Source organism: Festucalex cinctus, chromosome 18 (assembly GCF_051991245.1).
Source record: "Festucalex cinctus isolate MCC-2025b chromosome 18, RoL_Fcin_1.0, whole genome shotgun sequence".
Lineage (NCBI taxonomy): Eukaryota > Metazoa > Chordata > Actinopteri > Syngnathiformes > Syngnathidae > Festucalex > Festucalex cinctus.
The window spans coordinates 2,900,745-2,925,004 of record NC_135428.1 but is presented as its reverse complement, the minus strand read 5'-3'; the positions used below and the strand labels follow the sequence as shown (position 1 = coordinate 2,925,004).

At 39.2% G+C, this 24,260-nt stretch overlaps 3 protein-coding genes and 1 non-coding gene across 6 annotated transcripts; all 4 read left to right on the top strand.

Annotated features, from left to right (window-relative positions):
* Positions 1-23: 23 nt before the first annotated feature.
* On the top strand, positions 24-8,575 carry ftr83 (finTRIM family, member 83). 3 transcript variants are annotated; one of them, XM_077504143.1, is made up of 8 exons: positions 24-893; positions 1,892-1,987; positions 2,163-2,396; positions 2,477-2,636; positions 2,736-2,792; positions 4,806-4,871; positions 7,768-8,111; positions 8,220-8,575. In XM_077504143.1, the coding sequence occupies exons 1-8, from the start codon at positions 39-41 to the stop codon at positions 8,292-8,294; spliced, it is 1,887 nt and encodes a 628-aa protein (XP_077360269.1). In that variant the 5' UTR covers positions 24-38; the 3' UTR covers positions 8,295-8,575. The 3 variants fall into 3 exon arrangements, with proteins under 3 accessions (XP_077360269.1, XP_077360271.1, XP_077360270.1); XM_077504145.1 differs by lacking the exon at positions 8,220-8,575 and adding an exon at positions 5,689-5,787 and having other exon boundaries at positions 7,768-7,915; XM_077504144.1 differs by having other exon boundaries at positions 226-893; positions 7,768-8,575.
* Positions 8,576-9,331: 756 nt separating this feature from the next.
* trnav-aac (transfer RNA valine (anticodon AAC)) lies at positions 9,332-9,404 on the top strand. The gene has a single exon. It is a non-coding gene; the product is annotated as a tRNA-Val (tRNA).
* A 717-nt stretch (positions 9,405-10,121) lies between these two features.
* ruvbl2 (RuvB-like AAA ATPase 2) lies at positions 10,122-16,749 on the top strand. The gene is made up of 14 exons (XM_077505665.1): positions 10,122-10,230; positions 11,031-11,085; positions 11,203-11,258; positions 11,989-12,130; positions 12,218-12,347; positions 12,416-12,482; positions 13,133-13,239; positions 13,372-13,465; positions 13,584-13,802; positions 14,006-14,124; positions 14,916-15,035; positions 15,117-15,246; positions 15,396-15,510; positions 16,128-16,749. The coding sequence occupies exons 2-14, from the start codon at positions 11,031-11,033 to the stop codon at positions 16,151-16,153; spliced, it is 1,380 nt and encodes a 459-aa protein (XP_077361791.1). The 5' UTR covers positions 10,122-10,230; the 3' UTR covers positions 16,154-16,749.
* A 707-nt stretch (positions 16,750-17,456) lies between these two features.
* LOC144006624 (acidic mammalian chitinase-like) lies at positions 17,457-23,579 on the top strand. Its single transcript, XM_077505558.1, has 11 exons — positions 17,457-18,095; positions 18,464-18,508; positions 18,608-18,639; positions 18,730-18,756; positions 18,867-19,167; positions 19,298-19,463; positions 20,614-20,738; positions 20,818-20,917; positions 21,761-21,925; positions 21,994-22,077; positions 22,182-23,579. The coding sequence occupies exons 3-11, from the start codon at positions 18,615-18,617 to the stop codon at positions 22,332-22,334; spliced, it is 1,146 nt and encodes a 381-aa protein (XP_077361684.1). The 5' UTR covers positions 17,457-18,095; positions 18,464-18,508; positions 18,608-18,614; the 3' UTR covers positions 22,335-23,579.
* Positions 23,580-24,260: the final 681 nt, after the last annotated feature.

The following is a 24,260-nucleotide window of genomic DNA, read 5'->3' as shown; positions in this document are numbered from 1 at the left end:
TTTTTTTTTTTTTTTTTTTTTTTTTTTTTTTTAAATTAATGATTCAACTTCCATTCAAAAGAATGATGAAACTACTCACTGCCCACGTCATCTCACATTTTATTCATTCTCGAACTGATGAAGACATTCGCTGTGCCCTTGCCTTGCCCCGCCCTTGTTTTACTGGTTTCGGCTTAAACCAGTTGAGCCTCTCCCTCTGTTTACTCCCATATAACTTCACGCCAGTCGTCGGGTTTGGGAGTCACTTGGCTGACACGAGTCGCCGACTGTCACGGCATCATTTGAGCGCAAAAGGAGCTCGAAACAATCGCACGGCCATGGCATCAGAGCAAGACAACTGCCACCTGTGTAAGGAATACCTCAGGGACGCGGTGTCAATCCCGTGCGGGCACGTTTTCTGCTCCATTTGCCTGAAGACGTACTGGGATCACGCGGACCACACGGGCACGTACCTGTGCCCGCAGTGCCGGGTCACCTACAACAAGAGGCCCACGCCAAGACGCGTCGGCGGCTCCCGGCACTCCACCCTGCAGCGCAACTCGGACGGCTTCCCGCCCCCGCCGCCGTCCCCCGACTACAACGTGGCCGGGCCGCAGGACGTGGGTTGCGACATCTGCGTGGGCAAGAAGAACAAAGCCGTCAAGACCTGCTTGATGTGCCTGGCCTCGTACTGCGAGCGCCACCTCAAGCCCCATTACGAGTCGGCCACTTTCAAGCGGCACAAGCTGGTGGATGAAATCGGCCATCTGGACCGGCAGATCTGCCCGCAGCATCAGAAGGGCCTGGAGCTGTTCTGTCGCACCGACCAAATGTGCATCTGCGTGCTGTGCACGGTGAAAGAGCACAAAGGTCACGACATGGTGTCTGCTGAGCAAGAGCGAGCGGAAGAACAGGTAAGAAGATTCCGATTATTTCTTGATTTCTAAAAGTCCCAACGTGCAAAAAAAAAAAGTAGGGCTGGGAATCTTTGACTGTCTCACGATTCGATTCGATTACGATTTTTGGGTCTGCGATTCGATTCAGAATCGATTCTCGATTCAAACCATTTTCCATTCAAAATTATTTGATTGACAAATGATTTCTGCTTCAATTTACAGATATGCACAACATTGTCATGATCGACTCCAGTCTGCTTTGCAAGACAAAATGACAAATAGAGACATTAAAGTGTCTTTTTTTTTTTTTTTTTTTTTTTTTCCCCCCCCACAAAAACAGCATGTGGGCTACAACTGTCTTTTCCCCTTCTTCTTCATTTCTAATTTAAATAAAATCGATTTTTGGATATTAATATCGATTCGATTCGATTAATAAGTGAGAATCTCGATTCTTTTATGAACCGATTTTTTGGCACACCCCTATAAAAAAAAAAACATGAAAAAAAAATGGCCAACAGGTGGAGACAGAATGGGTGCCAGTTTGAACCTAAAAAAAACAAAAAAAAATCCATATAAAGCCACATAATAAAAGACATTCAACAGAACTCTATAATTTGTAACAATGTGGGCAGGGGGAACGGTGCCAAAACATATCATCTCATTGCCGTGGAGACAGCCTCAGCTGGCCTAATCAGGAACATTTTTTATTTTTGTTTTTATTATTATTATTATTATTATTAATTAAATCTCTGGTGAAACATTATTTATTGATTGATTGAATTTGTATTTTATTTTTATTATTATTAATTCAATCTCTGGTGTAATAACCTTATTTATTGATTGATTGATTGATTGAAATTTTTTTTTTTTATTATCTGTTCTTATTGCCGCTGGACATGTCAATTTCCCAGAGGGAGCCATCCCAAAGGGATCAATAAAGTCAAGTCTAAGTCTTAAGTCCTAAACTGACAGTTGGTTAATCCAATCAACGCCTTTCATTGTTGTGGCCCCCACAGCAACGCCTCGGGGCCACCCAGGCCGAGATCCAGGAGAGGATTCACGATCGACTCAAACAGATGGAGGAACTGAAACAAGCAGTCGACGCGCTCAAGGTTTGTAATAAGACCAGGCGAACCACTTCCAGATCGAACAGGATGTTAAATCAACTTACCTTACACGCTTGACATTCTTTCATGCTGGGAGTGATGACTGCTTGACGAGAAAAAAAAAAAAAAAAAAGTGACACCCACTTGATTTATGGCCCCGCCTCCGTTTTTTCCTGCGCAGAACTCGGCCCAGAGAGCGATGCAGGAATGCGAGAAGATGTTTGGCGACATGATCCGCTCCATTGAGAGAATGCAGCAAGAGATGGCCAAGATGATCTCCACCAACAAGCGAGCGGCACTCAACAACGCCGAGGGCCACTTGGAGCGTCTGACGCACGAGATCACCGACCTGAAGAGGAGAGACGGTGAGATCACTCAGCTGTCCCGCACCGAGGACCACATCCACTTCATTCAGGTAACACAACAAATCAATGATGGATTTTTTTGGCTGTTTTTATATCGCAAAATTCCTGATTTTTCTCTTCTCTTGATCAGAGCTACCACATGCTGATAGCCCAGACGGAAGCTGAGGAGCTGCCCACAGTCACCGTGAACCCTTACTTCACCTTCGGCCCAGTTACCAAGGCCGTGTCCGAGATGAAGCAGCACATGAACGAATTCAGCAACGACGAACTGGTTAAAGTGGCCAAGACAGGTGAGCGGACGGGTCACTTCTCGTTACGATCACGCGCCTTCGTTGCAGTCCTCTGCCATTATAATCGCCACACTAACACATATTTTTTTGTGTTTACAGTTAACAAAATGACCTTTTGTCAACTGGAGGACGGCAAAAAGAAACGCGCGTTAAAAGGTGAGTCAGCAGAAAAGCTCATTTGGGACCTTTTATGGATTTTACGTGAATGATGAGTACTGCAGGTGCAATCCCAAAAAAATCAATTCACATAACAGACTAAGCATGCACTGTAAAAACAGTTGGGTCAAAAATAATCCAAACTAGGTCAAGAACTCAACTTTTATAGTTATTTAACCCAAAAAGTTGAGTCAAATTAAAATAACCAACAAAACAGCCCCAAAACTGTTTAATAAGTCATTTTTCCTCTGTCTTTTAACACAGTTGGAGATATTGACTTGATGTAAAATTGGGTTGTTTTGTTGTTTTGTGGGTTCTTCATTTGACCCAACTTTCAGAGGTATTTATCCCCAAAGGTCGGGTCAAATGAAATTAATAACGCACAAATCAAACACATTTCGGGGTTGTTTTTGTGGGTCATTCATAACCCAATTGAAATTGGGACAAAAATGAACTGATGTAACTTTTTGAGGTCTTTGACCTGAATTGAATCAATAACCCAAAAATCAACCCAATTTTGGGGGGGTTATTTTTTTTTTGTTGGGGGGGGTAATTCAATAACGTAATTGGATTGGGTCAAAAATGAACCAACCAAACTCTTTGAGCTATTTAACTCCAACTTCCCAAAACTTGGTTCAAATTAAATCAATAAACCACAAATCAACCTGATTTTATGTTCCTTTTATTTTCCTTTTTTTTTTTTTTTTTTTTTTTTTTTTTTTTTTTTTTTTTTTTAATTCAATAACCTAATTGAATTGGGTCCAAAATGAACCAACCCAACATTTGGAAGTACTTCGTATCAAATGTTGGGGCAAATTAAGTTAATAACCTACAAATCAACCGAATTTTGGTGTTGTTTTGTGGGTTATTCATTTGACCTTGGGTTGATTTGTGGGTTAGTCATTTGACCCAACATTTGGTTTATTCAAAAACGTTGGGTCGGTCCCTTTTTTTTTTTCTTGACACAATTTGGTTTAAATTTCACCCAACTGCTTTTCGAGTGTAGTTCACTTTTGGTGATGTCATCACTATATTATATTGAGAAGCCAAAGATAGTCATCAGCGCTTCCATCAAAAAAGGGGGGCAGAATTGAACCCATTGGGTGACTTTTGTTCACTTGGCCTAAAAAAAAAAATCAATTTCATCGTACTTGTCTGTCTTCTAGAAAGTTTTGCGCAGTTCAGTAGAAGATTTTTTTTCCCACTGCTGTTATTAATGTGTTGTAGCTTGAGGTCACTTGGTAGCTCTTGCTCAAATGTTTACTTTGATGATGACGTGACTGAGCTGACATGAACACACCCGTCGTCCTTTGAATCCAGCCGTGTTGTTTGCCTTGACTCTGTATGACAAGACGGTTTAGTTTCAGCAGTAACATCAAGTTTGGCTTATCTGCTTTTAACTCATTCACTACCAATGACGACTATAGACGTAAAAAATCCAAGCAAACAGCCAGTGCAAATTTTGACAAGAAATGTGAATTTAGTTTTAGTTGTTCATTGTTTTCATTCATAGTTCTTAATCCTCGTTGTTATTAATAACAACGATGACAACCATTTTCATTGCTAAGTGCTACCATCGTGCATAGTGATCGGTCTTGGTCTTTCTGAGACCACAAACTGGGTCTCGACCTCCAGAAGTCAATTTAGTTGACTAAAATTGCTCCTTATTTCTGTCAACTAAAGTTGGATTAAAACTCAAATACAATCAGGTGACTAAGTTATGACTAAGGCTTTAATTAAATTTAGTCAGAAGACTAGAACTAAAATTATTTTATTTTTTTTATTAAAATTTAAATTTTAAATTTTCTTTTTCTTTTTTTTTTCTTTTTTTTTTTTTTTTCCCAAAATTAACAATGGCTGTTTGCTTGGATTTTTTTACGTCTATAGTTGTCATTGGCAGTGAATGAGTTAACAGCACCATTATGGGCAATCAGTGTCTAATCATGCCACATGTTCTAATCAGGATATGTTTTTTTTTGTTTTGTTTTTTTGTTGTTTTTGCTTCCACCGCAGATGACGCTCCCATGTACAGATCTGTGCACGTCCAGGAACCGCAGCACAGGGACGACTTCCTGAAATGTGAGTGTCAGCTAATCCGCTTCCGTTAATTCCTGTTTTTGTTTTTTTGGGTTTTTTTCTCGCTCATTTCAGCGCTTACGTTGCAATTGGTGCTGGTCAGCTCGTTCTGTCAGGCCCTGTGGCTGACCAAAAACACTTCTTTTTTTTCAAGTGTCATACAGTATTTGTCCCGCAGTTTAACAGAGAATGTGAATGAAAAAAAAAAAAAGCAGTATCTATGAATAGACTCAAAAGGCTTTTTCATTATTATTTTTTAACTCTTTCACGCCCAGCCATTTTCACTGAAGCAACCCTTTAAAGGGATGTGTTTTTAAATGTACTAATTGTGCATGAAAAATAATAAAAATATGAAATTTATTATCGGCAAAATATAAATGTTTGACTGCCAAAAATGGATAAATAAGTAAAGTACCCCTTTAAGTTTCATCGATATTCACTTTCCTGGTTAAAACACTTGTCAAAAAGCGCTTGTTGCAACATGGCCCTGTCTGATCTCTTACATTCTGCTGCCCCCTGCTGGCCGTTTTTTGTAATAACTGCCATTGCTTTAAGCCACCTCTTCATGACATAAGCTGCATTAAAAGCCTTCTGTACGCTCTTGCTTTAAAAAAAAAAAATGTGTAAAGACGTTTTTGGGAGGGAAGGACAAAGTATAAAAAAACGTATTTACACGTTTTTGGGTTTGAATGAGTTAATCAGGACTGCTTGTTGCTTGAATCCATGCCTGAGCCTCATAATACAATATGCGAGTTAAGTTACGGCAGATTTGTGTTTGTGGTCAAACTTACAAGCAGTGTTGATACCTCTGGCATTCCAGATAATAGGCGGGGCAGAACTAGCAAGGGCCGCCGGGTGTCCCACCAACTGTGATCTGCAGAGGGAGACAGAGAGCGAGAGAGAGAGAGAGACATAGCAGGCAGGTGACATCGAACCCCTGCAATAAATAACTCTCATTTTGTTTGATGTGTAAAGCCAGAAGGGTCTCGCACGTTTCCCCTTTCAATTCACATTCCATCTTTAACTTGGAGCCTTTTCAACGGCTGCTTCCTTTCTCTGGAAAGAACTAACTGTCCATTTCTAATTGTGCATTGGTATCCCATTTGTTCTTTTTCACATTTGCGCTGTGTGCCATCTTCATTGACTTTTAACCGGTAACATACATATATTACGCATATATTTACACAATTCGCATTAGAAGAGAGCTAAGTTTCATCAGTTTTCACAAATCTATTTAAAATTGTAAGTAATTGAGCTTTTTTTCCTAGATGGCCCTGGTTGATCTCCTTTGCACTGCTGCCACCTGCTGGCCGTTTGTGTAATAACTACCATTTCTGCAACCGTTCTTTGCAGTTGAGAGGCTGCATCAAAGCCTTCTGTATGCTTTAGCATAAAAAAACGTATAAATACGTGTTTGGGACACTTAAAACATAAAATAAAAAAAACGTATTTACACGTTATTGGGAGCAAATGAGTTAATCAACACAAAAATAATCAAAAACAAATAAATGACAGCAAACCGTCAAGATGCTTTCAAAGTTTCAAGTAAACAAAATAATTCAACAGCATGACCTTGTGCTAAATCTATTTTTTCCAACAGCTGTTTTAAAAATACAAATAGACTGAGAAGATTTGGTTTTATAATCGAGATTGTTCCACAAACTGACACCTTGTGTCATGACTCGAGTCATGCAGGAGTAATGTTTGGGGTCTTGTCTCACGTCTGGGGTCATGCCTGGGTTAAGTTTGAGTAGAGTTCACGACCTGTGACGTGTCTGTTTTGGTATTGATGTAACAGCATCCAGTTTCAACTAGTTTTAGGCGATATGATGTCTGGACTATATGACGTCAAGTATCTTTTATGCTATATGATGTTTGTTGATGTCAGGAACTATCTGTAATTATGGAGTCAACAGCCAATCAGAGAATTCCATGTCAGTACTGGTACTCACATGTCTAGCCACAACCAATGAGATTGATTGACTGTCTGTTTTCTGAGAATTGTATGTGTTTTTCGCTGCGCTTCCCCGCTGGTCCAAAATGAACCCACCCAACTTTTGGAAGTACTTAGCACCAAATGTTGGGGCAAATTAAGTTAATAACCTACAAAACAACCGAATTTTGGTGTTGTTTTGTGGGTTATTCATTTGACCCAACATTTGGGTTATTCAAAAACATTGGGTCGGTCCCTTTTTTTTTTTTTTTTTTGACCCAATTTGGTTTAATTTTGACCCAATTGTTTTTCAAGTGAAGTTAACTTTTGGTGACATCATCACTATGAAAAGCCAAAGACAGTCATCAAAAAAGGGGATCAGGATGTATTTGAATTGAACCCATTGGGTGACTTTTGTTCACTTGGCCTTAAAAAAAAAAAAAAAAAAAAAAAAATCAATTTCATTCGTACTTGTCTGTCTTCTAGAAAGTTTTTGCGCAGTTCCTCTTAATTTGTACTCACTTTCCGTTTTTTAAATTTGATTTGCATGTTAATCGGTAACATTTCATGAAGCGGGATTTGTAGAAAAAGAAAAAAAAAAATAATAATCCCAATGCATTTCAATGGCCGTTCCATATAGACTGATTTTTGCTATTTTCAACCCGGGTCCCGATCACCTACGAATAGCGCCGGTCGATTAGGATGTCACTCACCTTACTTTTTTTAGGAATATACCGTACTCATACCTTTTTTGGCAATGGAACAGACGTTCAGTTGTTTAATATTGAACCATATGGGGTATGTTCTTGCTTGTTGGATGAAGTTTGGTGAAACGGTCCAAAAATGCTGGTGCAGTGGTGGTGGGGCATGTGAAAACTAAGCTTTTCCTCATCTTACCATTTCCGTCCTCGCCTGACCGTAACTGTGTAACCTTGTCAAATCTGCATCTTCTGTCGCTCCCCTTAGATGCTTGCCACCTCACCCTGGACCCAAACACGGCCTACCGACAGCTCCACCTCTCTCGAGGGAACCGGAAAGCCGCCCTCAAGAGAGACCCCCAGTCGTACGGCGACAGTTACGCCAGGTTTGATTCTTTGCCCCAGGTCCTGTGCACGGAGGCCCTCTCGGGCGGCGCCTACTACTGGGAGGTTGATTGGAGTGGGGAGGGGGCCGCCATGGGCGTCACCTACAAAGGCATCAAGAGGACGGGCTACGGGGACAGCTGCCGCATCGGCTACAACCGCAAGTCGTGGAGCCTCTTCTGCTCCGACTCCAGCTACTCTGCGCGCCACAACAAGGACCAGATCGAGGTCAAGGCGCCGTACTCTTCCCGGATCGGGGTCTTCCTGGACCACGCTGCGGGGACGCTGTCTTTTTACTCTCTCGGCGAAACCATGTCTCTCATTCACCGCTTTCAGACTTCGTTCAGCGAGCCGGTCTATCCGGGCTTCTGGGTTTGGTACGAGTCAGCCATCACTCTCATCCAGCTCTGAGAAGAACACGCAGATCTGTGTACAATAGTTTGGATTGTAAGGCAAAAAAATGATTTCATTACATCTAACATGTTAAAAGTTATACTTTTTATTATTTGGGTCGTTCAGGAAACTATTGCTGATTATTGTTGGATTTGTGCAATCAGATGTGCCAAGTCATGGAGTGTACTGTAGAAATTTGCATTTAAATTACTGTAAATTGTACTTGATTTTTAACTCTGATGTGATTTGTATAGGCCATTTATTTTTTACTTTTTATCAATAAACATTTTATGAAGGTGTGTGGTGCCACTGTGGTTTGTACAGTTTGTTTATCCATCCATCCGTCCATCCATCCATCCTAAGGAACCAAACGACTACGACACATTCAGTGCTATGTTTTTAAAGCTGAAAAAACACATTTCTCAGTTTTTCATAACTCAAAACGCAGGCTACGGTGTTCATTACGGTCAAAGCATTTATATATATATATAAAAAAAGTTCATTTTGAGCTTATTTCCTTTGTTTTGACTCCTTTTTACTTGCAGCACTAACAGGGATCCTACACTTTGAGGCCCTGAGGGACTTTGAGGAGAGGATATGAAAACGGCTTCAGAAAATTCCTATGGTTGTCTAAGCAAAGCGGACGACTGTAAAGTGAACGATACTGTTGTTTTAGAGGCAACATTTTCTCAGCCGCTACTGGACAATGAAGAGTCCAGCTCTGCTTCGCCACGATCCGAGTCTGGCTTACTTGGAGCAGTACCAGCTGGGCTTCCTGTTTTTTCGTCCCAGTCCGCCCCTGCTACAAGTTCACGGCTGCTGTATTTCATGACCTGTCATTCGCATGGTCTCTATACGCCCTCTGGTGGACAGATGTACAATGCTGACGTCAAGACCTTTTACATTCATGGATTCAGTCATCTCAAATTGCTCTTAACTTTTACATAACAAGAGCCTTGTAGGAGACATAACCTATGTTTTTTTTGTTTTTTTTAAAACCGTGAATATGATAAAACCTTTTATAATATTTCTGAACTCGATTGTGAGTTAAGGGAGTTTCCGTAGTGTAGTGGTTATCACGTTCGCCTAACACGCGAAAGGTCCCCGGTTCGAGACCGGGCGGAAACAATCCTATTTTTATTTTTTTTGTAATAATTAAACCCTCACACACGATTGTCCATTTGAGCAAATTTCCGAAAATAACAGTATCTGATGCTTTGACAATGAATATTGGAGTGATGCTTGTTTCAGGTATCAACCAATCATGTTGACAGCAAATTGCAAAATGGCCACCCCACTGAGATGGATAAAAGCGGGTGGATTTTGCTCATTTTTGCAACATCAACGGAATTGCACGACACTTTTTTCTTTTGAATATAAGAATATTAACAGCAACGGGGGTGGGAGTAAAGAAGGTGTTGTGTATTTTATATATATATATTTTTTTTTTCTGATGTTAATTTCTTCTTTTGTTTATGTGTGTTATTTGTTTATTTTTTTCAAGACATGCAATGCAGTGCAAATTAATACTACTATTTATTTCTATTTTATTCAATATAAAACAACAAAAAATATTGACTCCTTGCAACAGCGCCCCCTGCAGCAAGCTCTAGGCACCACCTAGTTTGCCTGTGCGAGGAGCCAGCCCTGAACAAGGTCAAAAAGAGGGAAGAATATTTGGAAGAATAGCATTTTAGGAAGGACAATTGCCTTTGTAGATGTAGTGTGTACCTAATAAAGTGGCCAATCAAAAAAGAAAAAAAAAAGAAAGAAAAAAGAAAAATAGGTACCGTGGTTGTCTAGCAGTTTTGCTGCTGTGTCGATAGAGGGCAGTCAACTTCCTGTTTCACGAATAAAAAATATCGACACTTGTTTCTGCCCGGACTCATTTAGCCTGCGTACCTCACAGAAAGAAGCGCCGCGTTCTCACGTTTTGACGACTGCGACTGTCGAGGTGAGCTTTTTGCGTTTACGCCACACAAGTTCGGAATCGCTTTAGTTTCCTATATGGACACGTCGATGTGCGTTTTAGCAGGCAAACTCTCGCTTTGCGCAACAGTGCGTCTAGATTGGAATATAACCGCTGTACAAGGTTATAAACAAATGAATGAAGCTAACTTGGCTAGTTCGCCAACATAGCTAATCGTGATATCCGTACTCTACATGCTACAGCTGTTGAGAAAGCAGTCAGTTGATAATCATTTTCTCACGAGTATATTAATATAAAAAAAAAATACACGTGTATAATGTTGGAAGACGCGTTGTGAATAAGCCAGTCATAGCACGTTTATGCTATCGTTTTCCTACTCTTGTGTTGGGAGTCGGGACATTCAATGTCAGGGTCGTTATGACAACCAGAGTGGACAAAGGAAACATTAGGCCCACTCGACACAAAGCGTGGACAATATTCTGCGAGTAAAGTCACTGTTTATTGAACTATAAATATTTTACATTCATGAGGAGTAAGCGGTTCAGAAAATGGATGGCTGGAGGGATGTACAAATACTAAGTTTGCAGCTTCAAAGTCATCATATAGTTCAGATAGGGAACATCAAATGAATACCTCCAGCAGACAAAAAAAAAAAGGCATTTTCTTGTTAACATAAACGTGGTTGAGCCATTGTTTTCAATCTTAATAAATAGTGCAAGTGTATTCTGATGTTGTGGCCAGTGAGCTTCCTGTATGGCATATAATGTGGCATTTTATCTAATGCACATTTATGTCCATTCCACTGCTCATTTCGCATATTACAGATGGCGACTACTAAAGTACCAGAGGTCCGTGACGTCACACGGATTGAGAGAATTGGTAAGGATGTGCATTTCCAGAAATGCTTTACAAACAGCAGTACATAAACTATTATTCAACAGCCTTATAATCACCATTTTTATTTGTCCATCCATGTCAATTTTATTTTGTTTTTAGGTGCACATTCTCACATCCGGGGCCTTGGTTTGGATGATGCTTTGGAGCCAAGACAGGTAAGAACATTAAACACATTATTAGGGATGTCCTTTTTTGGACCCGGATCCGATTCCGAGTCACCTTTGAGATCGGCCGATTCCAAGTCCCGATCCGATATCTCCGCATTTTATTAACTAATTTGCTCCCAATAACGTGTAAATACGTTTTTGTTTTATGTTGTAAGTGTCTCAAAGACGTATTTATACGTTTTTTTGTTTTTGTTTTATGCTAGAGCATACAGAAGGCTTTGATGCAGCCTCTCAACTGCAAAGAACGGTTGCAGAAATGGTAGTTATTACACAAACGGCCAGCAGGTGGCAGCAGAGCAAAGGAGATCAACCAGGGCCATCAAGAAAAAAAAAGCTAAATTACTTTCAATTTTAAATAGATTTGTGAAAATCGATGAAATTTAGCTCTCTTCTAATGCTAATTGCTGCAAAATGGAAACAGAAAGAAACATACTTTTTTTTTTCCTGATGAAAGAAGAGACTTTAATCTTTCTTTTGGTAGGTTCCATGCTTTTATAGCAATTGAACAGAATATTCTGTGGGCCTTGCAAAATCAGTCAAAATCCAGTAAAACAGCCGGGAGCGAACGGGATTATGCTTCTGTGAAAATTGCTGGGAGTGAATGTTAAGATTTTTTTTTCTCGTGTCAGCTGGTATAGGCTCCAGCTCGCCGTGACCCTAATAAAGACTATCTATACAGAAAATGAATAGCAATCTAAGTCTTACTATTCCCTTGCAGGTGTCTCAGGGGATGGTTGGCCAGCTGGCCTCCAGACGGGCAGCAGGCGTCATCCTGGAGATGATCAAAGACGGCCACATAGCTGGCAGGGCGGTGTTGATTGCGGGCCAGCCCGGCACTGGAAAAACTGCCATCGCCATGGGTGAGCGCCAAATGGAATAAGGGTGAAGAGTGTTGCTCTATCGTTGGCAATTTTACACCCCGAGCTAAATAAAAACTTCACCCCCAGGTATCGCTCAGAGCCTCGGCCCTGACACCCCCTTCACGGCGCTGGCCGGAAGTGAGATCTTTTCCCTGGAGATGAGCAAGACTGAGGCACTCAGCCAAGCCTTTCGAAAAGCCATCGGAGTTCGCATCAAGTAAGCGGACGTCGTCAACTCCGTTGTTTGAAATAAAGTCGTCACGCGGAGGTGGTTCTCGTTTACAGGGAGGAGACGGAGATTATTGAAGGAGAAGTCGTAGAAATCCAGATTGATCGACCAGCCACTGGAACAGTGCGTTAAGTACACTTTTATTGGCCCCAAACTATTTTTATGCTCATAAATATGAAACAGTCAAAATAAAAACATTAGCTAATAGCTATGGTGGTAGCTGAGCATGCCTTCTAGTACCTCTTCTTTTATCAGGCAAAAAAAAAAAAGTATGTTTCTATCTGTTTCCGTTTTGCAGCAATTAGCATTAGAAGAGAGCTAAGTTTCATCGGTTTTCACAAATTATTCAAAATTGTAAGTAATTGAGCTTTTTTTCTAGATGGCCCTGGTTGATCTCTTTTGCTCTGCTGGCCGTTTGTGTAATAACTACCATTTCTGCAGCCGTTCTTTGCAGTTGAGGCTGCATCAAAGCCTTCTGTATGCTCTAGCATAAAAAAAGCAAAAAAAAACGTATAAATACGTCTTTGGGACACTTAGAACATAAAAAACGTATTTATACGTTATTGGGAGCAAATGAGTCAAGTGCAGAATATGAATATTTCAATATCTCAATTTTGATTTTTTTTTTTTTTGGCACTAGGACCCCTTTGCTGTTCGTGTTTGATTGCGTAATACAAACAAACCATTATTTGTGAGACAGTTAGAGGAAAAAAATGCCACCTCTTATTACATATACAAAATAAACAATATGTATAATCATACCTATCTAATAGGGTGCCAAGGTGGGCAAGTTGACTCTAAAGACTACTGAGATGGAGACCATATATGACCTGGGCAACAAGATGATTGACAGTCTCAGCAAAGAGAAGATTCAAGCGGGGTAGGTTTCTTTTATTTATTTATTTTATTTTATTTTATTTTATTATGCACTATTACAGTAGTGTGTCTGAGTATCGCATTCCTCAGGTATGACGCATTTTTTTCCTCCCCTCTTACCTTTCTTTCCTCCCAGTGATGTCATCACTATCGACAAAGCCACTGGCAAGATCAGCAAGTTGGGCCGCTCGTTCACCAGAGCCAGAGACTATGATGCCATGGGAGCTCAGGTACTTGTGAAACGTTTGAAAAATTGTGCCACCCACGTCAAAAAAAAAAAATAAAAATCACAAAAACATAATGGGGATCGTGAGAGTTGTATTGTTTTTGGCACGGCCATTTTTGCAGACCCAGTTCGTGCAGTGCCCGGAGGGTGAGCTGCAGAAGAGGAAGGAGGTGGTGCACACGGTGTCCCTGCACGAGATCGACGTCATCAACAGCCGCACGCAGGGCTTCCTCGCTCTGTTCTCCGGAGACACCGGCGAGATCAAGTCGGAAGTGCGCGAGCAGATCAACGCCAAAGTTTGCGAATGGCGAGAAGAGGGCAAGGCGGAGATCATCCCAGGGGTACGCGGCACTTTTTGTTGTTGTTGTTTTATTAGTGGGCCTTTCACGCATTACTATAAAAACTCTTAGGTGACCTCATTTGGACAGATACAAAATATACGACACAGATTACCGCAGAACCTCAACATCAATGGAATGTGGTCTGCCTCAAACTTTTTACACCAAGTAACATCCTCCGTTCTGACATTTTTTTTCCTGTTCAGGTGTTGTTTATCGACGAAGTGCACATGCTAGACATGGAATGTTTCTCCTTCCTGAACCGTGCCTTGGAGAGCGACTTGTCCCCCGTCCTCATTATGGCCACCAACAGAGGCATCACTCGGTATTCTGGTTGAATTTTTTTTTTTTTTCCCTCATTATCTTATACAATAGAGATGATGTCAAATGTAGGGATGTAACGATATCCAAACATCACGATACGATATTATCAAGATAATGAAGTTCATGATAAGGTAATTATCATGATATTGTGGGGGTGGTTGGCGATACACATTCATTGCCAGACCAGCAAAAAATGCATCATTTGACGTCTTTTTTCCGTCAATGGCAGTGAATGAGTTAAAACATGGTAAAAATCAATGAAGCAATTATAAATTGTTGCTATAATGTACAGCAGGGGTGTCCAAACTTTTTCCTCCGAGGGCCACAGACAGAAAAATAGAAAGCTGCACTTTGATATTTTTTTTTTAAGTTATTTATTAACACATTCATTGCGAGACCAGCAAAAAAATGCATCATTTGACGTCTTTTTCAGTCAGTGGCAGTGAATGAGTTAAATAAGATCACAATATTGTAAAAAAAAAAAAAAGGTTCCCTTTCATCTGACAATTAGCATAATTTGAAACATGGAAGGCCAAAACATCCCTAATGAAAATTAAATTGCACTAATAAACTATAGCCACTCAAGGGTGCTAGAACTGCACAAATGGAAATCAACCTGACTTTTTTTTTTTTTTTTTTTTTTTAAACAAATGTGTTCCTTTTAAATATTGTGAACATGACGACGACGATATTGTGACAGTTTTAATATCACGATATTGCCCTTATCGTGACATCCCTAGTCAAAAGTAGAGTGGGCGTTTGACCATTTCCACCTACGTCTTTTTATCCCAGCATCCGTGGCACAAACTACCAGAGCCCTCACGGCATCCCGCTGGATCTGTTGGACCGCCTGCTCATCATCGCAACGTCGCCGTACACCGAAAAGGAGACGAAGCAGATCCTCAAGATCCGGTGAGCATCTTCGATCACAACCCGCCGGCGATTTAGAGTGGCCGAGTCGACATTTTTTTTTTTTTTTTTTGTCGTTTCCAGGTTTGAGGAGGAGGACGTGGAGCTGAGCGAGGAGGCTCACATGGTCCTGACCCGCATCGGCATGGAGACGTCGCTGCGATACGCCATGCAGCTCATCAGCACGGCCGGTTTGGTGTGTCGCAAACGCAAGGCGAGTCCCGCCTTCATGCGCTTCATTCGACCCCTCGAAAAGTTTAGAGTCTCAACGTTTGAATTATGCGCTTGTCGGACGTTTCGGGACATTTTGCACAACTTTGTTCCGTCTCGTGCGCATGCGTGCGTGTGTTGTGTCGTCCTTAGGGCACGGAGGTGCAAGTGGAGGACATAAAGAAGGTTTACTCTCTCTTCCTGGATGAGGCCAGGTCTTCTCAGTACATGAAGGAATACCAAGAGTCCTTCCTCTTCAATGAAACACGTGAGTAACTCGGGATGTCACGATAACGGCGATATTGTGATATCGTGATATTAAAACTGACACAATATGGTCGCCGTCATGTTCACAATATTTAAAAGGAACACATTTGTTAAAAAAAAAAGTCAGGTTGATTTGCATTTGTGCCGTTCTAGCACCCTCTAGTGGCTAGTTTATTAGTGCAATTTAATTTTCTTGAGGGATGTTTTGGCCTTCTATGTTTAAAATCTATGCTAATTGTCGGATGAAAGGGAACCAAATTTGCTTGTGAAGCGATCAATGTGTGCTTACTTTAGCAAGTAAGTGCCTCAATATTTTTTATTTTATTTTTTTTACAATATTGAGATCTTTTTTTAATTTTTTTAAATATCACCAACGCCCCCACAACATCGTGATAATCATCGTATCGTGACCTTCATATCGTGATAACATCGTATCGTGATGTTTGGATATCGTTACATCCCTATGAGTAACATGCCGGCATCATATTTATTTTTCCCACTACACGAAATTAAAGCACATCATTTATAAAGTGTGACACATTCACTTCAAATTTGAATTTTCGTGGCCCATTGTCTGAGAAGTTTAACCCGACACATCTGTTCTTTTTCCCCTCCCAGAATCAACTCAAATGGAAACCTCGTAATGAAGACGTGTTTTCCTTCTGTGTCCGTTTTTTAATGTCGTCCATCTACAACGAAATTTTCCTCCGATTTGAATTACCCAACAAAGAGTGACTGACTTGTAATGTTATGGGTTTGTTTGGGCACATCTTTTCCTCCTTATGTCCACACCCTACCTGTTTCCACTCTTTATTTTATTTTATTTTTTTATCAATTCCACATTTGTATTCATATTTCATCTAAAATATGAATTTTAAAAAAAATGGGGAAAAAAGCTTCTTTTTTTCCCCACAAGCAAGTCAACAATCTTCCAAGTTCACCTTTTTATTTTCATTGTATGAGCATGTTGCACTCATGTTTGTCTCCGAGGCCTTCTGGCAGGGAACCTTTCCCCATGTCTACCTGCGTGAATTGTAATTATGGGGTTTTTATTTTGATGAAAATGATTAAACCGCTTTTTTTTTTTTTCAACTAATCCTTTGTTGTGCTGTGCGTTTTCTCGACCCCAAATTGACAATCGTTTATAGGTTAGACATGTTATATTGTATGAGTGAAAAATACATACTCTTAAAACATGTTTTTATTTTGTTGTGTATGTTTAATTAAAAAAGTGTTTGAATATTGTTTTTTTTTTTTTTTTTTTTTTTTTTTTTTTTTAACTGAACAGAAATAGGCATTTAGTATTGGGGTTCTAATAATTCCCATTTACCTTTTTTTTTTTTTTTTTAATTAAATATTTAATCAACTTTGTAAATCTAGTGACACTACTCAGGTTTTGCCAGCATTGGACGGTGTGCTTTATTGGTGTCTTGAGTACCCCCACAGACTCCCAAAAAAAATAAGAATTGTATTGTATTGATTTTTTTTCCTAGTTATTCACGCTTAAAAATATCTGTTAAAATAATTAAAAAACAATTAGTATTCAAAAGAGTGATACATTTGCATCACTATCCTTTCTGGGGAAAAAAAGTTCGACGCCATTACCGCCAGGCACTACTTTTCTGTTCGTTCGTATCACTGCGCGTCGCCCTTGAGGGCAGCTGATCCGCGCGGCTTCCGCCTTCGAAAAGACAAACAACTTGTAGATTAGTGCGCGTCTATCAGCTGCATGCGGGGCTCCGCGCAGTGATACGAACGAACAGAAAAGTAGTGCCCGGCGGTAATGGCGTCTGACTTTTTTTCAGGAGGGAGTTTAGTGATGCAAATGTATCACTCTTTTGAAACACAAATTGTTTTTAGAAGAAAAACGCTTTATTTCCGTGGCACAAGTCAACTTGCCGGACCAGAACTCGTATCACAGAACGCTGTCAGGGGTAAGTCAGTGCTATGGCAGTTAACGCTGTCCCAAGAATTGAAGGTTTCATCACAAAAATTACACAAGAAAATGCGGTCTGTTTTCTTATTATGCGCTTCAAACGTACTTAATGAGCTAGTGTTATGTTAATTCAGTTGAGGTTTTAAGAGGATATTTGACGTTTGTGGCACAGGGTTTTTCTTTTGTGCTTTTGGTGAATCATCTCGAGTGAAATTGTTTGTTTGTTTTTGTTTGCTGTGGGGTTTTTATGTGCTCTATAAATGATCACGGCCGTGACCTGAACTGTGATAATTCACCAGTTGACTAAGGTAACACAAGTGTTGTGAAATGCTTTATCCAAAAATCAAACTCAAAGTGACTCTGCAAAAAACATTTTACATAATACGAACTTTCGTCAGGGGTGAAACACAGTTCTCAGGCTGTCTTTTGTGCGTACAACAGTTGGCCTATTTATTGGCTCTTCAATTGCTTGGCCAATTATTATCAATTTTGATAATGAAGGCACAATGAGAAGGTTAAAGAACAGTACATTTCTTGAAGGATCTCCCCCCCCCCCAAAAGGCCACGCCTTGTTCAACAATATAAGTGAGACTATCTCTTCATCACTCACCCATCAGCATAGAGAGGCAATCAAAGCTGTCTGTGTGTTGGTAAGTAAACATGTTTATTTGTCCACGATAGATTCAAGATGTATGCACAAATATTTTAATCATGCCAGTTATTATTTCCATGCTGCTTCCAAACTGGGAAAGCTTTGACGAATGCTAACAATTAAGGTTAACAAGCATGATGAAAAAGTAATTGAAATAATGGATATGAAGCAAAATATATTTTTTTTTAGTAGAAGAGAGATAGAATGCTAGTTTGCACATGTTGACCAGTCCTGGGTCAAAGTTTGCTGGGATTAGATCCAGCTCAACTGTGACCCGAGTGAAATGCTGTAAGAAATTGTTTGATTGAAGGATTCTGCTCTCCCCCAAAAGTTCCCATTCCTTTTTTTTGTCTCCAATCTTTCCAGATGTTCTTTGGTCACTGATTAAATCTTTCCCGTTAAAAATAAAAGGTAAAAAAACAAAACAAAACAAAACTCAGCTATTTGATCTATTCTAGTCAAGTCAAAGCTTGTATCTCAACCTTTCATTCTCTTTTTGTAACGTTATAGCAACAAGATGCACAAGATCATTCTTTTTGCAGGTAATGTACACAAATCTCATGTACTTTTTTTTTTTTTTTTAAACAGTCAATATTTGAAGTTCGACCACTTCTAAGTATATCAATTTGCAGGTCTCTGTCTGACGACTGCTTGGTTGGGTAAGTTTGTCTTGCAGTGGGTTGTACATCAGTGAGCAATTTTTGAAAGTCTGATATAATTACTAATATACAATATATTTAAATGCCATGTGATGTTGACAATCTTTCAGGTTCAGCTAAAAAACTGGTGTGCCTCTACAACAGCGTCTCCGACCAACGATGGGGGATCGGACATTTCGAGATCGGCGACATACAGCCGCATCTGTGTACCCATATCATATATAGTTTTGTCCGCATTGATTCAACGTTTCAAATTTCCCCGAGTTCTAGTGACCAAAAAAAATTCCCACTCTTCAAGAAGTTGAAGAACGGGCCACACCTCGTGTATGCGAGTGAAGGTGAACGTGTCTGGCCTATCGGGAATCCACGTTTGAAAACCATTTTGGAGGTCAACCTGATTTCAGATCCGCTGTAAGTAACGCTTGTCAGAGCCGTTATACTCTAGTCAGTATGAATGAATTTATGATGGCAAGACAGTATGGAAATTTGTATACTACAGTATATTGATCCTCACTTTGTTACTTTGCCTTGTGCTCAACAGATTCCAAGAACTAATAGCCGTGCAAGCAAATAGGGCGACTTTTATCCAGTCTGCAATCTCCATTTTGAGAAACCCTAATTATATGTTTGATGGGATCAACATCTTGTGGCTGGATAACACTGAGACATTAGCGGGATACAAGGAACTTTTTACGGCGCTCATCAAGGTATGATCCTGAAATTCTCATCTACTAATGCTGCATTCGAGGATGGTCGGAAGTCGGATATATCCGAGTTGGTTTTCATTTTGACCTCCAGCAAACTTACCTCGCAATTTTGCTTCATTTATTGTTTTATCTTATTTCATAAGCATTCCATACAGTTCAGTAGTTGACCGTATAATTCCATGCAGGGAGATAACTGTCACCTACGTTAACGCAGGGGTCAGCGACCTTTGCTGTCAAAAGAGCCATTTTAGGCCAAATAAATGTCCAAAAATGTGTCTGGAGCCGCAAAACATTTGAACATTCCGTTGTATTTATTTATTTTTCTTCCCCAGACTTCATTTACGTATATTTTCAGACTTTTCTGCCTTTCTATAAAAATTCCAACATTTTTCTGCCCTTCATTCCATTTTTGGGCATTGTATGTTTTTTTTTTTTTTTTTAAACATTTTTTTTCTGCCTTTTTATGTGAATTGTCTGACATTTTTGGCAATTTTGTTTTCATTTTATGGTATGTATGGTATTTTCGCAATGTCTTCCTGTGTTTTTGGACGTTTTTTTTTATTTTTTTTTACATTTTCTTTTCTGTCTTTTTTTAAAATCAATTATCTGACTTTTTAAAAAATATATTTTCTTACTTTTTGTGTACATTTTATAGTAATTTGGTAGATTTCTCGTGTTTTTTGAAATAGTTATTTTTTTTATTTTTTTTTTTTAAGACATTTCTGCCTTTTTTTAAATCAATTTTCTGACTTTTTTTTGTTTGGTTTTTTTTGCAATTATTTTGTGTATTATATTTTATGGACATTTTCTGCCTTTTGTTTTTGGCCATTTTATGAATGTTTTATTTTCTGTATTTTTTACTAAATTCTCTGATATTTTTGTCAATTTTCATGGACAGTTCGTGGTCATTTTCTGCTTTTCCTCTAACTTTTTGGATATTATATGGTCACTTTTTGGACATTTTTAGGTTATTTTATTTTTTTAAAAACGTCCCCCCCGACTTCACAAGTGGAATTTCCGAGTTCCCGTACACACTTCCTGGTTTGAATTTCGAAAAAGTCCGACTTCCGACCATCCTCGAATGCAGTTTAGGATGTCAGACAAAAAGAACATGTCGTGTCCACTTTACAAAGCCATTCTGTTTGTGTAGGAATTCCGAGAAGAAATTAACAAGGAGGCAGATGGCAGCGGATCTGCAAAATTACTGCTCACCGCGAGCGTCTCTGCTCAGCCATCCGTTATTACTCAGAGCTACGAGGTCGAAGAGATTGCAGAGTAAATACACATTTTAAAACGATGTTTACAACGTGCCCTCGTCCTCTTTTGCTAAAGTTGCTCTTCTGTGTTTTATCAGCCACGTCGATTTCTTCAATGTAATGACGTCAGATATTGAAATTGTTTTTCTAAAAGGCCGTCCATCTTTCTCTCATCCCGGCGAATCGTTCACGAAGGCGGTAAGTGACCATCGCGATACATGAATCTATTTATGGCTCGTGTTTTAATTGGCTTAACTCAGAGGTGTCCAAACTACGGCCCTGGGGGCCCATTTGCGGCCCGCCGTCCATTTTTTTTAGTGGCCCGCGTCATATGCTAAAAATGGCATTTGACTCGGTTCAAATAAAATAAACAAAAGGGAGGGTGTCAAAAAAGAGGTGCTATTAACAGTTATTTTAGTTAACGAAAACTAACGAAAAAAACAAAAACAAAGATGCTTTTTTTAAAAAAAAAAAAAGAAAACTAACAAACTACATTTTATGTTTACAAAAGTAACTAAAATAAAACTATAATTATAGCAAAAGTGTCCTTCAGTTTAGTCTTTGGTAATTAATTTACTGCATGAGCCTTTTAGTAGATTTATTTTTGATGGAACTGGAATAATGACGTCGTGCCTATGGCGGTTTTTTTTTTTTTTTAATGTCGTGCACGAATACACATTTAAAAAAAAAAAAAACTAATACTGAAACTAAACTAAAACTAAGCATTTATTAAATAACTAAAACTAACAGAACCATCCTGAAAAATAATTAAAACTAACTAAATAAAAAACAAACAAACCTCAAAACAAAATAAAAACAAAAAAAAAATCCAAAACTGTAATAACCCAACTAGCATATTACAAATAAATTGGTTGATATACTGTAGCATTTTTCTAAATGTGCTAAATATTCTAAATAAAAAGCACAAATCAATTATTTGTACAATTTTTAAGACTAAACATAACATGATGTGGCCCTTGCGTCCTTCTGATTTTCTGTATGTGGCCCTCAAATGCAAAAAGTTTTTCTCCTATACGTTAGGCTTCCGCAGTGAACTTCTGGAATAAGGCGGGAGTGCCCACCCGTAAGATTAACATGGGAATCGGAGCGTTTGGAGAAGCTTATACTTTTGGCATTCAGGGCTCTTTTGAACTGGTGGGAGGCCTTTTGCCCGATTTACCAGAAGGCTTCTGGGCCCGTTACGAGGTAAAACATGAGCATCGTTGGAACGGATGAGAGAATGTGATATTTCAAAATGTGGCTCTTCCTTTCAGGTGTGCTTTTTCCTGCAAGGACTTCTTAAGGCTTCGTCAAACACGCGCGTTGTCTTTGACGACATCGCTTCGATTGATGTCAAGGTAGTCGAATTCAGTCAGAAGGGCGACAATGGCGGGTAAGATTCGAACACGTGATTTGATCTGTTGTCATTTTTTTTTTTTTTTTTTCCTCCTCGGCCGCAAAGGTGGATTACATTAAAAAACACCACTTTGGAGGAGCTTTTGTCCTGTCCCTGGACCTGGATGACTTCAATCAAATATGCTGCGGTCATGACCAAAAATATCCCGTCATCCAACATCTGCACGATGAGCTCGTTGTGGATGTTGTCATCCAGTAGCATCATTATGATTCCATCTTTCATGCGTTTGGAACAGTGTGGCCTTTCTCGACATGAAGAAGACAAATTACTTTGGGAGATCTGCGTGTGATTGGTGAATTTACTTAGAATGGAGATAAAGATTCATTATCTAACCAGCAGTTATGTACTTTTACATCGTGCGATTACTATTGCAACATGGGACAAATCTATCAATGAAAGTCTTTTGTCTTTTTTTTTTTTTTTTTTTAAAGTACTGCTGGTGTGTTTGTATACGGCCACTGATCATACGATAATGGAAATGTTTTTTGATTGCACTGCACATAATGTTATGAAGAGAAATTGTGTTTAGTCCTAAAAATAGGAAAAATAATTGATTTGTGCTTTTGCATATTTAGAAAAATGCTACAGTATATGGAACAATTTATTTGTAATATGGCACTAGGGTTAAAATTGTTTTGGAATTTTTCATTTTAGTTTTTATTAGTTTTCAGGGTGGTGCTGTTAGTTTTTATTAGTTTAGTTCTTTAAAAAAAATGCTTAGTTTTACTTTAGTTTGTTAGTTTCAGTATTAGTGTTAGTTTTTTTTTTTTTTTTTAAAGGGTTACTTGTGGTTAATATTAAAAAAAAAACAGCATGGGAGCAACGTCATCTTTTGGTGCTTTTCTATTGGCTGCTGCTAGATGACGTCACTTCTGTGTGACATACTTTCGAAACGTCATTATTCCGGTTTATATCAAAATAAATCTACTAAAAATCACATTTCAAATTATCCCCAAAGGCTCATGCATTAAATTAATTACCAAAGACTAAAATGAATTACATGTTTGCTATAATTAGAGTTCGTTTCAGTTAGTTTTCTTTTTTTTATTTTTTTTATTTCAGTAACAATATTGTTTTTTGAATTTTAGTTTTAGGGTTTTTTTTTTAAATTAGTTTTAGTTAACTCAAATAACCTTTAATGGCACCTGTTTTTCCGATATCCTCCCTTCTTACTTTGATCATCTCCAAACATTTTTGTCTTGTTTATTTTATTTGAATGGAGTCAAATGCAATTTTTAACATATGTCGGCGGGCCACTGAAAAATGGACGGCGGGCCGCAAATGGCCCCGGGGCCGTAGTTTGGACACCCCTGTTGTACTGTCTCCCCTTATTTGTGCGGCTACCTGTAGCTCATGACGACAGCTGCACTCATCCGTCTGCGTAGCATTGAATGTTTTCATCTGGTGATTTTGTGAAACAAAATTGATTAAAATCTCAAATTTGGAGCGGTGCATTGTTTTATTTATGTTTTGACTAGCGGGGTCTCCGATTGGCTGGCAACCAGTCCAGGGTGTACCCCGCCTACTGCCCAAAGATGATAGGCTCCAGCACCCCCAGCGAGCCTTGTGAGGAATGAGCGGTCAAGAAAATGGATGGATGGATAGCAGGGTGTCAAAATTAATGTGTTGATTTTGAGTTAAAGTTCCTTTAACGCCTCAAATTTCTTTAACCCACGATTAACTCATTTAGTCCCAATAACGTGTAAATACGTTTTTTAATGTTCTAAGTGTCCCAAAGACGCATTTATACGTTTTTGTTTGTTTTTTTTTATGCTGGAGCATACATTAGGCTTTGATGCAGTCTCTCAACTGCAAAGAACAGTTGCAGAAATGGTAGTTATTACACAAACGGCCAGCGGGTGGCAGCAGAGCAAAGGAGATCAACCAGGGCCATGTAGAAAAAAATCTCAATTACTTACAATTTTAAGTAGATTTGTGAAAACTGATTAAACTTAGCTCTCTTCTAATGCTAATTGCTGCAAAACGGAAACAGATAGAAACATACTTTTTTTTTTTTTTTTTTCCCCTGATGAAAGAAGAGACTTTAATCTTTCTTTTGAAAGCTTCCATGCTTTTATAGCAATAGAACACAATATACTGTGGGCCTTGCAAAATCAGTCTAAA